We start from the raw sequence: 13680 nt of genomic DNA on the forward strand, positions 1-13680 counted from the left end.
GGAGGAGATGAGGAAGCAGCTGAGGAAGAATCCTTGCAGGCAGAGCTGCGTGCCTCAGGGGTCTGTGTACAGACCCCACCTGCCCTTCCCTCCAGCCACCTTCCACTGATACAATTAGACTCACCTTCTCTGGATCCAATCAGATTCTTTCTTCACCCACTACTCCACTGGAACATCCCTGCCAGACCTGCACCAAATCCCAAATACCCACGTGGGCCAGCCTTTCTCTTCAGGATTGAGCTTCCCTGCAAAGCCACAAACAGGGACAAGAGTGCGTGCAGGGAGGAGAGATGGGCTGGCACAGGGCTCCAGTCGCCGCAGACTGGCTTTTCTGAGCTCATCTGCAGGTCACTCTCCTTGGCTGCCCTGACTCTCCGCTCCCTCTCTGTCACCACCAGCATCAGCTTTGGCTACAACGGTGACCAGTCCTGCTCCTTTTCCCAATGACCCGACCAAGTGTAGAAGTTCCTTCTTCCTCAGAGAGAACCATTCATGACTGTAAAAACCAAAAGACGCTAAAGTCACAGAGAGGATTCACAAAGGGCCTCCTACAGTGAAGGAATCTGGCCTGAGTAATTCTGTGATTTCACTTTGTGTCCACAGCTGGCACTGAGATCTCTAAGTTTCTGGATGCTTTGGCATCAAGCTCTAAAGGGAATGTTTTTCCACTTGGTAGGTTAAAGATGGCTTCAAATTCTTTGCTATTCCTCCCGTTGAAAGGTGGAGTCTAAATTCCCTGTCCCTTGAATCTGTGCTTGTCCAATAGAATGTGACAGAGGTGATGTTTTGGAATTTCTGAGGCTAAGTCATAAGAAGTCCCGCACCTCCATTCTGGGCTGCTTGGAGCATTCTGTCTGGTCACCCTGGGCTGCTGTGTAAGAGACAGAGCTATCCTGAGACTGGTAGGGTGCAGAGATCACGTAGGGAGGCCACAGGAGAAACCTCATGTACATGGAGAGAGAAAGACAGCTGCCTGGCTCCAGCCACAGTCAATGAGTCCTTCCATCTGAAGCCCCATTTTCTTTTTTCTTTTTTTTTAAAATTTTTTTTGTTTTTTCTTCCCAAATCCCCCCCAGTACATAGTTGTATATTTTCAGTTGTGAGTCCTTCTAGTTGTGGCATGTGGGATGCTGTCTCAACGTGGCCTGATGAGCGGTGCCATGTCCACGCCCAGGATCCGAACCAGTGAAGCCCTGGGCCACTGAAGCAGAGCACGTGAACTTAACCACTCGGCCACGGGGCCAGCCCCTGAAGCCCCATTTTCAATGAAGAGAACTGCCCATGTTTGGCAATGTCTCTGACCAAATGATAATCTTAAATAATTTTTAATTATGTTCAAGTTACTAAAACTTCTTTCACAGGATGCCAGGGTGACTGGTAGTGTTAAAAAAAATTCTTAAGAACACTTCCAAATTTGGATAAGATTGCACTAAGCAAAACTCATGAATCAGCTTTAGATGATCCAAACACAACGGTGATTTTTATTACAAATTATTGATATTGCATGCTGCCTAAAACTATGTCAGAGGAAACTTCTATAGGATTTAAATCATCAGACACTATTTAAGGGCCAAATCACTGGCTGCTTTTTTGTAAATCCGATATATTCATAGAAAATAACTTTTCTCACATTAAAAATTCAAAATCTGTAGACCTTTTGGTTAATTTTCATACCCCCATTTCAGTGTGAAATTAGAATGTCTATAATCTCTTTAATTCCTACTTGATACACACTTTCTCCATAATAATGGATACTCTCATCCAGTAAGTCATACAGTTCCAATTTCTTTTTCATTGATTTTCAAATTTGGGAGGTATATTAATTTCTCTTGTTAAAGTTTTATATTCATCAAACAGACTTTCAGAGTTACTTTCTCTCATTTATTGCAACTTGCAACTCTCAGTTGAAATGAGATAACAAAGAAGTAAATTTTGAAAATACTATTGATGAGTGTACTTCCATGAAGACCAGGAAAGTAAAGTTATGTTACGTTTTTTTTTAAACTTAAAATAATGTAAGTTTAATACACCTACTTTTCAATTTTTCAATATTTTTTCAGATATTTAATATTCTAGAAAAAGTAATCATTAAAAATACATAAAAATATTATGTAGGGGAACATATATTTCCTTTGTCTCACTCTCTAAAACACAGACTTTTACTAGATCTTGTCTTTATTTAAAATTTTTATATTTTGTTCTTTATGAATTTTTTGCATTAATTTTGATTTTTAAAAATACTGCACTATCATTTATCTCGATTATTAGGTTTTTTGGCACTGCCTTAACATTTGTGCCCAAGGTGAATACCTTGCTCACCTCACCCTAACCCCTGTCCTGACAGGGCCATGCCATGGCAGCACCTTTGACTCTAGGGTTCCCTGGTGGCAGTGGGGTGCCTGGTGGAAGACAGCCATGCCAGTGGAAAGGGAAAAAGTGCCCAATGAAGCAGAAGATCCCAGGAGGAGAGGGTAGATCCCAAAAAGTACAGTGGAGGTACCCAAGGGAGTATGCTGGTGAATGAATGTAGTGATGCTCAGAATATACTGGGGATGAGGAACAGCAGAAAAAAGTTAAAAAAAAAAATCCATGGATGCCACGCGTTAATTGTTGAGACTTGTGCCCTTGGAGACTCCCAGAAATCCATGGGAGTGGGGTGGGGAGAAGAGCATTGAAGGAGGCTGGGGTCCTGCAATTAGTAGTTAGGGATAAAAACCAATGGAACACCATTACCCAAGAAAGGTCTATACAAGAATACATTTCTGAAATGGTCTGAAGATGGATGTGTCAGGATATCCTCTGTCCCTTCTAGGACTTTCCCAGGTGTCATTCACGGGGCTTGTGCACAGCAGTGCCTGCTCTTTGCAGCCACTCTGGCCTCAGCAGGACCTGCCCTGCTGTCCCTCTCTGGCCTTCAAGGAGCCCTCTCCACACTTGAGGCCATTGGCACTGACCTTGCCCTGAACTTTTCCATTGCTCAGGTGGTCTCCATGGCTCTCGGCTCCCCCCTCACGCTTGATTCATTCCTCTCTGCATGGTTCAGCGACTTTGACTCATATTCAATCAGGCAGTTGTCAAGCCTGGGGGATGAGGAATGAAATGGTTTCTTTAAGTCTGGGCTATTTGGAGGCAGGAATAAATGTCATCTGAATATGGCTTTTCTTTTGCCTTCTTATTTATAAAGCTGATTGGGACTTACTTCTTCTACTTGTCAGAATCAACTTGAAGTGAGTAACAAAATTTACTGTATTTATCTGAAAGCTGCTGTCTTGCTCAGTGGCAGCAATTTGCACTCCGAGCCAAGCTGGCCCAGAACGGAAACCCTGCATCCTCCCTGTGTTAATCTGCATGATCTGGGGACCGAGACAGCAAAGAACAAACAGCACATACAGATTCTTTCACCAACCACATCACTCAGTGTGTGACCCTGAAGACATCAGTTTCTGTTTCTGCATCTCACCTCCCTCATCCTCGGGATACAAGTGGTCACAACTTCCTCCAAATTTCCAGAGACGCACAGTTGCATCGGATACTGCCTCACCTCTCAGTGCCAGTTTTGCGCTCATAACATCTTCACATTCATATTAAAAAATACACGGGATTCCCTTTTTGGTTTATCCATCTGTTTGATTAATGGTAACATTATGCTATATAGTGAGGTGCTTTCCCTTTAAATTAAGTTCCAACCTGGTTATTGGAACAAGAAGATGACCTGATTACTGTTAATATTAGCCAATTCTGGACTTAGCTATAATGTACACATAATGCATTACTGTGAAAATCAAAAGGCAAGGACTTTGCTATATTAAGTGAGTGGTTAAAGACATCATAAAAACGTCACTGTTTGTTCATAGTAAAACACTTAGATTGGAGCTGTTGGGGCTGCCGTGTAATTAATGTCTGCCACCTACTGAACGCTTACTGCATGCCTGCCATCTTAGTTCTCAAAACTAAATCATGAGACAGGTATTATTTTGTGAAAACAAAGGCTACATAGCTGGTCAACGGTGAAGCCGAGATCCTCTCTCTCTTTCTGTTGGTTAATTTTTTTAAATAAAAAAAAAGGAATAGATGGGTCATAGTGTCTAAAATTTCAGTCTCCTGCTGACTCATGTTCACCATCTATCCAGTTCCCTTCTCCAGAGGCAAACAATGCTATCAGCGTCTTATGCAGCTATGCACACACAAGGAAAGACTCACAAAAATATTCCCCTTTCCCTCCTTTTCTGCACAAACAGCAGTATGCTGTGAAACACTGTTGCATACTTGCTGGTTCACAAGTACACATGCTGGAGATCATCCCATATTACAAATACAGAGCCTCCTAATTTCTGTTTAGGGGTATATTATAATTTATTTAACCTGTGCCCTACTGGTTGGCATTTAAATTGTTTCCTAATTTGCTGTTACATCAATGTGGCAGGGAATGGCCTTCATATCCACCCTTTTGCATATAGGTGAATGGATCTGCAAGATACATTCCTAGAGGTGGAATCGCAGGGTTGAAAAGTATCTGCATTTGAATTTCACAAATATTGTCCTATAGGGGTTATCCCAACTTATAGTCCCACAGCAACACATGAGTTTCCTGCATCTTTGCCAATACAGGTTGTTATCAAGTTTTTTGATCATTGCCAGTCTAATAGATGAACACTGGCGTGCCACTGTAGTTTTAATTTGCCTTTATCATATTATGAGGGAGGCTAAGTGTTGTTTTGCTTGTTTAAGAGCTATTTTCATTTCATTTTCTGAAAACTCTTTATTTACTCTCCTTGTCCCTTTACCTATTAAGTTGTTGGGCTTTTTCTTTTGGATTTGAAGGAGTCTTTATATGTTAGTCCAATTCTAACCGAAATTAAGTTTGATATCAAGCAGAGGGTAAATATCCAAATTTATTCATTTCCCAGATGGAAGTGAGATTTGAACCCAGGTATGCCTACAAAGCTGCCTCCCATGATATCCTAGCCCTGCTGTTACTCTTTTGCCTCTGCGTTAACAGACTGCACCAGGGAACCGATATACTATATTGACAATAACAGATGATATTTTCTTCAGATGTGCCAATATCACCCTCAAGGGAAGAAAGGATGCCAAGGTACATGAAGGCACTGGACATGGATAATATAAGACATTTCAGTTTGAAAATATAACACCTAAGTACACAGCAGTGGGAATAGTCTGGAAAGAAGGAGAACATATATGGACAGAAGGAAACCAATCAAAGGTTACTTTAAGCAGAGAAGGATGACAGCTAACAGGGTGGCGTGTGTGACACAATGTTAATGGAATTCAATTTGTATATACACAATAGCCATAACGTAGCTTTGGTGAGCTCACACGTTGTAGTTTAAAGCTCTCATTCTGTTGCTCCTATTCTGCTTTCACATATCATGTGTCTTTCCAGGTCCTCAGATCAACACGTTTAGATGGAGTATAAAATATTTTCATTAATTTAATTATCAAATTTTCCTAAACTGACCACCAAAAGGTGGTGTACTTAGTTACAAAAATTTCAAAATAATAAACTTTTATAAAGGGGGTAAAAAATGATTGAAAGGCGCGTGTGCCCTTACTGGATGCTACAATAATTCTAGTAGCAAACTGCAAAAAAGGCCACAGCCGCAGGCTCAGCTACTTGCCCCAGACTGTGAGACTGAGATGGGAGAGAAAGGAAAGAGAATAATTAACACAGGTGTGGCCTCCATTCATTGTAAACTTATGAAACTATGGAAAGGAACGGGATGGAATAGATGTTGGCATGACACACGAGAAAAAGGCTTCACAGCCAACATAACAGTTTAACTGAGATTGCAAAGAAATGTTTTAACTTCTCCAAGTCAAAAAATCATTTTAATGTTTTTAAAATACACTTGGGAATTGATTTGAGGCTAAGAACTCGCAATCTACACACAGCATGTTCTGTTCTGTTCTCCAGCCCTGTGAGCATCCTGTGCAGTCCATCAGAATCCGAGATGCCATAGTCTAAACCCCTAGCTTAAAAATGGTGCCACCCAGGCTGGCCCAGGGCAGTGGTTAAGTTGGTGCTCCCTTTTGGTGGCCCGGGGTTCACTGGCTCGGATCCTGGATGCAGAGCTATTCACCACTTATCAAGCCATGCTGTGGTGGGCATTCCACATATAAAGTAGAGGAAGATGGGCACGGATGTTAGCTCAGGGCCAATCTTCCTCAGTAAAAAGAAGAGGATTGGCAGTGCATGTTAGCTCAGGGCTAATCTCCCTTAAAAAAAAAATGGCACCTCTCAACCTGAGACAAAGATGCAGACAGACAGGCCCTTCCTACTCTGGATCAGACAAAATGGGGCAAAGCCAAAGATTGCTGAATTTAGAGGAAATAAAGTGTTAGAAGCAATGAGCCATCCTCTCCTTCCTCTACTCCCAGAAGCAAGAGAAAAATGAAAGAGGTCCTTATGTAGTTGGGTGTTTTTGGTGGAGGAAGAGTTCCTCAGAGTAGAGAATGGTTTCCATCTAGAAATTTCTGAAGATGGCAGTACCAGAGAAGCATCATGGGCTGTCAGATAGAGGGGAGGGCAGTCTAAGTTGTTCCTTGGAGAGTGTGAACCACCCTCTATTTTCTGAGGGCCTACAATGGCGTGCAGGAGGTGTGAATGCTTCTGCTTGCGGAAAGTCAGCTGAAAGGTAAGGGTTTCAGGAGATCCCAGCATCAGGGGCAAGAGGATATACATCAGAGGGATGTGACTGCGTGCCCATTCTGGGACCCCGGGGAAGATGTGACTGGAAACTCAGAAGGATGGCCAGCCCCAGAGAGCCACATGGGGGCCAGGTGAACACTGCAGCTCCTTTAAGAACATTCGAGAATTCAGACTCTTCACTAGTCCATGCCAATTTTGACTCCTGTTCCTCCCAACCTTGGTCACGCTGTGGAGTTGTCGTTACCTGCACTGGCATAGGCTGTCACCATTGCAGAGTGAGGGGGCAGGAGGATGTGGATCTCTGAGCCCAGTTTTGGTGTTTTCGCATGTGCTTCTTGTGGAGGCCCACTTGGGGAAACTGATACTCTATGTTATAAAATAGCTAAGTAAATTCCACAGCAAAGAGCATCGCGTAGAAGGAACCATGAACAGAGGCATAGGAAACCTCACTCCAAGTCTGTTCCTGAGTCTAACTTGTCAAGTGACCGTGGACTTCGTAAGTCTCGGGTTCTTTTGTAACTAAGAGAGTAGACATAGAAGATCTTTAAGGTATATTCCAGTTTAGTTCTTGGAGTCTAACTCTGGATACATACTTTAAAATACTAATTTTATTTTTAAATTAAAAATGTAACACATGCACACAGTAAGCAGGAAGGAGATGTTTGTCTCTTTCCTTGTTCAGATGCTCAATCTCACATCAGGGGTCCCCCGAATTTTCTAGGCTTAGATAGATATATTATCATATTAATATTTTCATATCAGCACATATAGAAATACCTCATTCTTTTTTTCCTCCCTGCAGAATACTCTATGATAACACACGCACGATGTTTTATTTACAGCACAGAACGAGAGACATTTAGATAGTTTCCCAGTGTTTTGCTACTACAAACAATATTGCAAAGAATCTTCTTCAGCATATGTACATTTCTCTACCTTATTGCTATAAGTGGAATTGTTAGCTCACAGGTTACGTGCATTTGTTATTTTGATAGCTATTGCCAAATTGTCCTCCAAAGAAAGAAGCTCTGCTGGTTTAGATTCCCACTGATAGCACACTCCAGCACTGCTTCCCGCATCCTGTCAACACCCAACTGTCAATGCTCTTGATGTCAGCTAATCTGATAAAAGCTGACACTTTTTTGTTTTGATTTGCATTTACTCATGAAAGAGGTTAAGCATCTTTTCAGATGTTTCTTCTTCTCTCTTTCTCTCTGAACTTTGCTCCTTTTTTCCTTTCTTGTCTCAGTGGCCTTTAATTTATGAGAATTCTTAATTCACTAAGTAAATTAGCCCTTTGTTGTCTCATATATATATATATATATATATATATATATATATATATATATAGATGCTTGTCCATATTTGTTAGATTACAAATGTCCCCTGCCTTTATTTTATCATTTGATTTTTGACAGTATTTATGGTATATTTTTGCTTTATACAAAAATTTAAATTTTATGTTGTTGAATTGATTATTTTTTTCTTTAAGTCTTACGGGCTCTATGTGTTTCCTAGAAAGGCTGCTTCCACAAGAAGATTGTAAAAGTAAATTCTCGTGTGTATTCTTCTAATACTTTCATGTTTTCACTTTTAACTTTTCAATCCCTGAACCATCTGGAACTAAACTTTTTGTACATTGGGATTTAACTTTATTTTTTCCAAAAGGGTAACCGTTTGTCCCAGCATTATGTATTAAATAACCATCCCATCTGGCTCTGAAATGTCACTTACTTCATCTACTAAACCTTTCCAAGGATTGGGGTCTGGTTTTGGGCTCTCTCATCTTTTCTGTTGTTCTGAAAGCCTGTTTACGTACCAGGATCAAACTATTTTCATGGCCGCAGCTTTATAACAGATTTCAGTATCTGGTAGCCTACTGATACTTGATTTTAGGGGGAAAAGTCTGCTCTCACGTTTATACAGCAGGGACAAAACTAGCCATGTGGATCATGAGGCCACCTGTTCAGAAGCAGAAAGGGCAGCCTGTTCGACAGTAGGAACTTCCTGACACTCAGCCTGGCTCACATTTCTAACATTCACTTTATTGGATAGAAGGTCTTCACTGAGGCTTTGGACCCAAGAGGGCCAAATGAGCCAGCAGGTCTACCCTCTCCTCTGACAAATGGTCTCATTTCCAGAGGGGCTGTGACTTCCTCAGCTCCCACGTTGCCTCAGTGACCCGTGGATCACGGGACCTCAGGCTCCCTGATGGTCGTGATCTGACGCAATATTCGGGTTGCTTACAGATGCACCTGGTCAGTAATGGCTTCAACCAGCTTTAGGAAGTGGGGGCTAAATCCATGCCCTGCTTGCTGCTACTAGAGCAGGAATTAGAATTGACTGATGGAGTAAGATAGCACTGACCCAGTTCAATCATTCATTCCTTCTGTAAGTACCCACAAACACTTACTGTGGACCAGTGTGAGTCAAACGCTGTTAGGGCCAATGCATATGCCCATTTGTTTATTCATTCATTTGTTCCTTCGTTCCTACCTTCCCTCCCTCCCTCCCTCCTTCCTTTCTTCCTTCCTTCCATTCCTCTCTCATTCTTTCACTCTCCCTCTCTCCTATTTTTCCCCTGGTCAGGCAGTCATTTCTCTACTCCTGTAGAATTCTATGGTGATGAGGGAGGGATATTTCCAGCCTTAAGCCACTAAAGTTGCTCCTTTCACTCCAGCCTAAACCTAAATACATGAAATCAAGGCTGGTATGAATGCAGTGGAACTAACACAGATGGAGTCCAGGCTTTTCCATACCTGGTCCAGACCATGTTAAGAACCCAGGGAAATGTAGAAGCAACACAGGGAGAAATTCAGCCATCCAACTCCCAGTTTGTCTGCTAACCTTAAATCTCTTAAACCTTCACCTCTCTCACCTGTGGATGAGGCCATCAGCACCTGAATATTTAATAACATTAAGTAGAGAGAAGACAAAAATCACAGACATTCAGATCTGGAAGGAACCACTGAAATCCTCAAGTCTAATCAGAGAGGTAAAGTGGTTAACTCATGGTCACACAGCTAGTTAGTAAGACCCAGGTCCAGATCCACTGATTCCTACTCCAGGAATCTCTCCCTTGGGTACACTTTCTCTTGAACTCCTGGAAATGGGAACCATCTGCTTGCCTTCTTAACATAGTAATTACTTAATTATTTAGTGTACCAAGTAATTGGGTAATTTTCCATTTTTAAAAAATGTTCTTTACATGAAATCTACAGAGAACTCCAATATATCAGACAAAAGCTAAGACATCTTATCAAGGTGTAGGCCAGAGACACAGAGCCCACAGGCCAGGCCTGGCAACACCCTACAGAACCCATGGGACTCTTGTACTGTCCACAGTCTGTCCACCTCCTACATCACTGATGACTCAAAAGTCACAACAACATACCGCACTCCCCAACTCTATGATTTCTTCGATATCACAAAACCTTTGCATTGATAAACTAGAAAATGGGTCTTTAATATTCCTTTCCTTTGATACTGTAAAGTTTTAGTTTGTATAGTTTCTAGGCGAACAAAAAGAAGACCTCATCTCTGAATCAAGCAGGAATCGTCTTTGGAATTTACTGCTTTTTAAACGTTTTTCAAGTAAAATTTGCTAAAGCAGCTGATCAAAAGATGGGATGTGGTATTCTACTCTGGGGAAATTAGTCTGTCCATGAACGATCTGGCCTCAAAGCTACCAAAACATGTCAAGTGGGTGCTGTTCTGCTAAACAACCTGCCACTTCCCTTCGAGTGAACCAGCTTGAAGAGGGGATGCTGAGGAGGGCACAGCACTGTGGCTGTGACCGCGATCAACGTCCCAGGAACTCCAAAACCAAAGTGCACAAACCTGCCTCATGGGAGAGCCTAGGTTCTGATACTGCTCTTCTTAGGTATCAGATTGAAGGTTTCCCATTTCTTTGACTCAACACTATGGATTTTCTCCTTTTGGAAGCATTAGAAAAGTCTGTCTGGAAATTAAGATTCCAATTGATCTGTTTGCACTAGAAAATATATGAGTACACACATACACACACACACACGCACGCATGCATGCAGAGCTTTATGAACTGCAGAGTACCATGAAGATGTCTGTGGTTATTTGGGAATATTATGGAGGGAATGGAAGCTGGGACTAGAAAAGGGAGATAAGGGAGGGAGCAGGGCAGATGCCCAATTTCTGCAGTGAGGCTGTGCAGTGATGAAGGAAGCTGGGCCCCGCACATCTGGGCCTTGGACATGTGTGTATGGGTTTGTGAGAAGAGGAGCTGCTCAGAGGGGCAGCAGGATACAGAGCATCTGGGTCTCCGGAACTCTGGGGGTCAGGGGAAGTCCTAAGTGTTGTGGAAGGGATCTTGGCACCCCTGAGGTGCATGGGGGTTCTGACCTCAGCTGTGGCTGAGCAGGTTAAACAGAGTCACTCGGTGTCTCTCCAACCTCAAGCATCTTGAGCATCACTGGGATCAGGAACCAATGTTATTATTTTTACTCTTGATGTCCCTTGTTCACATGGCTGGTCCTCTGAGGCTACTTCTTTTAGCCTTGGCTTCTGGCCTCCCCCTCGATTACTGCCTAAGGCTCTATTCCCCTCGAGCCTAGCAGGACCGTATCCCAAAAGGCCCAGGCTCTGGTGGGCAGAAGTGGGTAAGGAATGAGGTTACAGGCTCTAGCAATGGCTGTATTCTCCTGCCCATGGTGGGCATCAGGCAGTCCCCTGATCACACTTACATAGCTGCCCTGTATCCCTACCTTCATCTGTCCTCTCCTCCAGTGGGAGCTTCCTAAGCAGGGACTGTCTATTCAACTCTATCCTTCGAAACACTTGATACAGTGGGTGCTCTATAATGCTCACAGTATCAGACTGCCACTATCACCACTTTCAACACGTGTTCATCTAGAATCCAATAGATGCTGGGCATTGGGGACACAAGATAACTAAGACAGAAGCCCTGTCTCCCTGTAGCAGAGCGGACAGGATAAATTCATCAGCCATAAAGACAACCCACAGTAAGATTGATTGGTGTCAGATGCATGGCTTAGGCCAAGTCCTAGAGGAGTGTGGGGCTGGAGTGGTCACTATGGGCTGGTTCAGAGGAGATTATGAGAATATGGAGGAGGGAGGCGGGGGATGATCCAGTTTAGCAGCAACACCAGGAAGAAAGACACAGGGTTCATTTTGAAGTAGGGACCTCCTCTGCATGTTTGTGAGCACGTTCCTCCTGACAGCGATCTTCACCAGGCTGGGCCTGCCCTCTCCCTGAGAGGTGATGACTCTGGATTCTGTCTGCTCTTATCTCTTCAGGCCTTTCCCAAATTCCTCTCCGTTCTCTCCTACATTTTTGACCTTGCCATCTCAGCATCAAACTACACTCAGCCTCTCTCATCTGTTAAAAACACACAAAAAGCCCAAATCCTCTCTCAGTAACATCTTCCTCTTGTTTTAAAATGTGGGTTTTATTATTCAGGGATGGTGGGGCCAACAGATCAGGAGACAATTGATATTAAAAAGATAGTTTTGTTATCAAAAGATTGATAGTTCCTGAGAGAAGGAGGCAGGGCCACAGGAGGAAGCACCGGGGTGGGTCAGGAGGAAGAGGGAGTAAAGGAAAGCATGGATGAGAGCCTTTATTATGGTTTCCACTGGAAGGAATGGTAAAGGAAGTTAAGGATTGGCTGGTTTGAATGATTTCAGAGGGCTCTGGGTATGGGGGCTGTCCCTCGTTGTCTGGCACCTGGCTCTGGAGTGACAAGGGCTTTAGTGTGAGAGCCTGACAGAGGAGGTGGTGGGGTGTGGATGTGGGCTCTGGATTGGTTGGGTTGCATTTGAAAGGAGTACTCATAGGTGAATTGCTTACTTCTTTAGGAATTAGTAGTCTCTTCAGGGTCAGCAAGGCCCCAGAGGTCAAAGCATAAGATGGAGAAACTAGGAAATAGAGTTATTAGACATGTCTCCTTAGTAACCAGGAGGCTAGGGCGTCCAATCAGTTTTAACCTCCTCACCTCCTACTCCCTCTGCGAGCAATCCAGGGTCCATTCCACCGAAACTGCTCTCCGCCAGGCTCCAAAGCTCCCTGATAAGTCAAAGGGCCACTTCGCTGGCCTCGGCTCATGTGCTGTTTCAGCCCATAGTGTATGTGTTTGACTTCTTCACTGTTTCTGAAATGCTTTTCTTCCTTTGGCTTCCATACTACTCTGACTTCCAAAGTGCCAGTTTCCCTTTATCTCTGACTCTTCCCTCTCAATCTCAGCCCTTTCTAAAGCCTCCTCCTCTGCCCGTCCATTGAATGTGAGCACTCTCAGACCCCCATCTCTGAACTCTCCCAATATGAGGAGTAGAGTGAACCCAGGGATGCCTCAGTGGCTTCAGCTGGCCTCTCTTCTATGTCTATCTGCTAAATTCCAGAACCTTCTGCTCACTGGATATCTCCACTTATGTCTCCCATCTCAAATGCTACATGCCTCAGATTCAACACACTGTCTGTTTTCACACAAACCAGGTTGTGGTCCTACATCCCTGTCTCAGTGACTTCACAGCACCATGTCATCTTTGACTAACCCCATTCTCTTACAACCACAGGTCAGTAATAAGTAAGTGTGCAGTGTTTCCCTCCTGCATGTTGACTGACACCAGATTATTACTTCACCTCCTCTGCTAACACCTTCTTTCCAGCTGCCATCATCTCCCACATGGATGGCTACGCAAAGCCTTGCAACTAGACTGCTCAGCCCAGATTCTCCCCTCACTCCTTCAAGGTAAGCAACATGCTGAAGCCAGATGACCATTCTCAAACGTGGGACACTGATGTGGTCAGTTTTGCATGTTAGAAAGATGGCTCCCCATCAACTCAGGATAAAAGCAAAAATTTCTATGACAGCCTTCCAGACTCTTAGGAATCTTCATGAATTTCTCTCCCTCAGACTCACCTCCCATTACCCTGGCATAACACCAGGTATAAAATGACAGTCAGTTCTAGAAGGGGCTTGTCAGCAAGACTTCAAATGCAGACAGTCATTTGATTT

The 13680-nt window shown here is 43.3% G+C and overlaps 1 protein-coding gene across 10 annotated transcripts in view; it reads right to left on the reverse strand.

Annotated features, from left to right (window-relative positions):
- The window catches only part of MYRIP (myosin VIIA and Rab interacting protein), a 339379-nt gene that overhangs the window by 104281 nt on the left and 221418 nt on the right, over positions 1-13680 (reverse strand). Inside the window, exon 2 of one of the 10 annotated variants that reach the window (XM_070492582.1) lies at positions 2955-3080. The exons of the other annotated variants lie outside the window; for them this stretch is intronic. Within the exon in view, the coding sequence (XP_070348683.1) occupies positions 2955-2974 (20 nt within the window). The 5' untranslated portion in view covers positions 2975-3080. The remainder of the gene's footprint in view (positions 1-2954; positions 3081-13680) is intronic. 10 annotated transcript variants of the gene reach the window in all.

This window comes from Equus asinus, chromosome 21, assembly GCF_041296235.1.
Source record: "Equus asinus isolate D_3611 breed Donkey chromosome 21, EquAss-T2T_v2, whole genome shotgun sequence".
Classification (NCBI taxonomy): domain Eukaryota; kingdom Metazoa; phylum Chordata; class Mammalia; order Perissodactyla; family Equidae; genus Equus; species Equus asinus.